General features: G+C 46.8%; 1 protein-coding gene across 1 annotated transcript; it reads left to right on the forward strand.

Moving 5' to 3' along the window:
• The first annotated feature begins 105 nt into the window (after nt 1-105).
• Nucleotides 106-3,202, forward strand: RWDD2A (RWD domain containing 2A). The gene is made up of 2 exons (XM_010156706.1): nt 106-303; nt 2,513-3,202. Exons 1-2 carry the CDS (start codon nt 106-108, stop codon nt 3,200-3,202), a joined length of 888 nt encoding a protein of 295 aa, XP_010155008.1.
• The last annotated feature ends 899 nt before the right edge of the window (nt 3,203-4,101 follow it).

Below are 4,101 nucleotides of genomic sequence, written 5' to 3' on the forward strand. Positions count from 1 at the left end.
AGCGCCCCTGGGAGGGCCGGGCCTGGGTCGGCGCGGTGCTGAGGCCCACCCCTCCGCGAGTTAACCGCGGGGTCTCTCTGCTGGGCCTCTCCTCCCACCGGCGCAATGGCTGTCCCGGTGCGGCAGTGCCTGGAGCTCCAGCTGCTGGAAGTGGAAATGCTCCTTTCAATGTTTCCAAACAAAGGTGAAATAAATCTGGATGGGGACGCGGTGCCCGCCGTGGAGCGCTACCTGGGAAACGCTGGTGGAGCGCTGCCCCCGCAGCTCGAATTCTCAATCGCTGTTGAGGTTGGGGAGGCAAAGGTGAGAACTTTCACTTGGGCGTGCTCACGTGTCCGGTTCTCCTTACTCCTAGCGCAGACACTTAAAAACTCTGCACTGAAAAAAGGGGGGAAACCTAATTTCTGCTTGCTGTTTCACAACAAAAACCTGCTGGTTTTAAATATTTGAGTATTGACTTTCTTGGGGCAAGAAAGGCTGATAGCATCTGTCCTGGTTTAGCGTGCAACTAAGCACCACACAGCCACTCGCTCACCTCCCCCCTCCCCCAGTGGGATCAGGGAGAGAATTGGAGGAAAAGGTAAGAAAACTTATGGGTTGAGAGAAGAACAGTTTAATAATTGAAAATAAATAAGTAATGATACTAATATTACTGTTGATAATACTGGCATGTAATGAAAATAATACTACTACTAATGATAATAAGATGTAATGAAAAAAACCCAACCCAAATGATGCAGCCGCTCACCACCCACTGACCGATGTCCAGCCGGTCCCCAAGCAGTGAGAGAGCGCAAGCCCCTCAGTTGACTCCCTCAAACTTACATACTGAGCATGACGTTTTATGGCATGAAATGTCCCTTTGGTCAGTTTGGGTCAGCTCTCCGGGCTGTGTCCTCTCCCAGCTTCACAAGAGCTTAGCTAGGGTTGTGCTTATATGAGGGTTGTTAGTTTACTGGTTTAGGGAGTTGTGTGTTATAAAGACAATGCTCCCCTCATGGGAATACGTATGTTGGGCTTTACTTTCTCCTCTCAGAACTGCCCTACTATTTCTCTCTCCCACTCCTTGCACACGTACTGACGTTCACTGAGCTGTATTGGAAACACACTAATGTGAAAATAGTCCCAAGTAGCACAACACTATTAAGAAAAGGCACAGAAACACTGAACCAAAACCAGCCTATAAACTGCAATATAAACCCCCAAATGTAGAGGATAAGGAATTCCAGTCATTTATTCCGTTGAAGAAAAGGTGACGTACAACACTAAGCGATGGGAATACTTGGGCGGAGAAGATAGCCGTTAGCGTAGGCCCAAGGATATAATAATGCAGGGACTGGAAACTGAAAACCAACAGACTCAACCTAGAAGTATATGTGGTTTTCCTAGGAATGAGGATAATTAAGCATCAGAACAATTTACTGGGTAACAAGGTGGCCTCATGATTATTTGCAAACTTAAATACAAGACTGAGTATCTTTCTAAAACGCAGCCCTTCATCAGCCTCCAGAGGGAAGTTTTATGAACTGTGTAGAGAGGGCTTCTGCAGGAAGAAATTTTTTTTCCCATGGCAGATTGTCAAGGAACTTGGACAGATACTTTGTTACAGTTTCACAATGCACTTCTCTTCGCAGGGCTAACCCTATGATCGTACACTATAGTGGAAGGAAGCCCCCTAAAGTGAGTCCCCCTTGAGCGAGCCTCAAGTACTGCAGGCACATGAATCCTCTCCTGCTCTTGGACCAGGGGCAGGGTTTCGGTTTCCAGAGAACTGAGGTGCTTTGTTTTATGACACTGTAGGAATAATCAAGAGAAATTCAATGGCCTGTGATTTGTAGGAGATCAGGCCAGATAATCTAAACGTTTTCCTGGCCTAAAAGGCACATAAATCTTCTTATCCACTATAATCCTGAGAATGCTTCCTCTGTTAGGGTGAGTACTTGCTTAAAATAATAATAATCATGCATAGCATGGTTTGGGTTGGAAGGGACCTTAAAGATCATCTAGTTCCAACCCCCCTGCCATGTGCCTTTATGCACCGTATGTACAATCATGAACACTGTCTTGTATAACTCTTGGCCTTGTTTTCCCGGGGTGGATCCAACCGGGCTGAGTTCATTGATGGGTTGTGCGTTCGGTGAGGAACAAGATTCTCGAAAGGCACATGCCCCTTGACTCTGACAGACTGGAAGTTTATCGCTGTAGTGACACCGAGTACGTACTGAGAACGTGCAGTAGCAGTATCCTGGGTGGGTAACCGCGTACCTTCTTTCAAGCCACGGCCTTATTTCTGTAAACAGCAGGAGCATTCGATATGTTGGGAAAGTCCCAGTGCCATGCAGCTAAAGAAAAGGAGCAGACGGAAAGCGGAAGAAGTGATTCCAGCCTTTAGGATGTCAGTATCTTAATTACCTCTCCTCATTATCTGCCTTTGACAGGGAGGAAGAATCTAGGACGTCTTTCAGTAGCTGCAGAATTAATTTTGTTTGTGTGTGCGTGTTCTGTTTTCAAGGTAAAAGTGGAAGTGCAGGTACTGCTGCCTCATCTGTACCCTCACGTAGCGCCTCAGCTTTTTGCAAGATCGAACGGGCTGCACAGACAGCAACAGCTGCAGCTCAACACCGGTCTCGCTTCTCACATCCGCTCTTTGGATTCGGGCGACCTGTGTTTATATGAAGCTGTGCAATGGGTGAAAGAAAACAGCCTGCCTTACTTGGAAGCCAGCAAGATCTCTTCTGAAAGTGCTTCACAAGAAGTCGTGGTTAAAGAGACGTTGCACCGCATGTGGATCTACAGCCATCATATATACAGGCAGGAGCTGAGGAAAAAGATTTTCGACTGCGCGAAGAAGTTAAATCTGACCGGTTTCTGCCTGACAGGAAAACCTGGTGTTATCTGTGTGGAGGGACTCCGAGAAAACTGTGAAGAGTTTTGGCGTGTTATCAGGTATCCCAACTGGAAGCATATTTCATGCAAGCACGTGGAGAATATAGAAACGGAGGGAAGCATGGATAGTCTTCGTCTCTTCTGTGGCTTTGAAGACCTGCAGTTTCAAGCACATGGTGATTATGGCCTGAGGAATGACTATCACATGGATCTTGGCCAGTTCCTAGAATTCCTGAAACAACATCAAAGTGGACATATTTTTGAGATTTTATTTGGTGTCAGAGGCAAACTTTCAGACAAATCAGAGAAACACTGATATACCTTGCCTTACAGCTACTGCAAAAATGGAAATTGTTTTGAGATCGAGAGGAATGGTTCAAGTAGTTAATGTTAGCATCTGCTCTGAATTGCCACGTATTTCTGAGAGGTGTTCACTTATTTTTTTCCAACACAAACCCTAAAATTGGCATTTGTCACCATGAGCCGCACCGTCAGCGCGCTTGCACGGTAATAAAAATCCCACGCTGAATCACACACTTCGGTCTCCTCGTCTGTACTGTGTTGTGTGTTACTAAGGGAAGCTGCAGACCCGTCGTTAACCTCTGCATGCTGCCGTGGGACAACAAAGTGGCTGCAGTCATGGACGAATGTGGTTTCCAACACAAAGGCACACTGAGCTCGAGGAAATGCCACTGCTACATCCGTGGATTAGTGCACACAATGTCTTGCACTGCTTCACGAAGCACCTGCTCTCACCTCATTCAGCTGATCCATGGAACTCAAAGGCTTCTATCCAACCACAGGATCAGGTTCTGATTTTAAATAAAGGACAGGGGGGTGGCGGGGATAGGGCAGGAAGAAACCCACATCACCAAACCCTTGTACGCTTTGGGTAGTACCTATACAGTTGCATTGTCAATACCACCATGTTTGCAATCCTTTTCCTATCGTGACAGTCTGGTTATGTTAAGAGTAATTTTTCAGCTGCTCAACTCATGCCATTTTCATAGAATCATAGAGTGCTTTGGGTTGGAAAGGACCTTAAAGACCATCTAGTTCCAACCCCCCTGCCATGGGCAGGGACACCTTCCACTAGACCAGGTTGCTCAAAGCCTCGTCCAGCCTGGCCTTGAACACTTCCAGGGATGGGGCATCCACAGCTTCTCTGGGCAACCTCTTCCAATGCCTTGCCACCTTCTCCAGGAAGAACTTCTT

Source organism: Eurypyga helias, unplaced genomic scaffold (genome assembly GCF_000690775.1).
Source record: "Eurypyga helias isolate BGI_N326 unplaced genomic scaffold, ASM69077v1 Scaffold22138, whole genome shotgun sequence".
NCBI lineage: Eukaryota > Metazoa > Chordata > Aves > Eurypygiformes > Eurypygidae > Eurypyga > Eurypyga helias.

Bases quoted from the DNA above. Each gene is read 5' to 3' on its own strand.
- RWDD2A (XM_010156706.1), top strand. From the start codon at position 106: ATGGCTGTCCCGGTGCGGCAGTGCCTGGAGCTCCAGCTGCTGGAAGTG. The intron at 304-2,512 runs GTGAGAACTTTC...TCTGTTTTCAAG, and splicing joins TTGAGGTTGGGGAGGCAAAG to GTAAAAGTGGAAGTGCAGGT.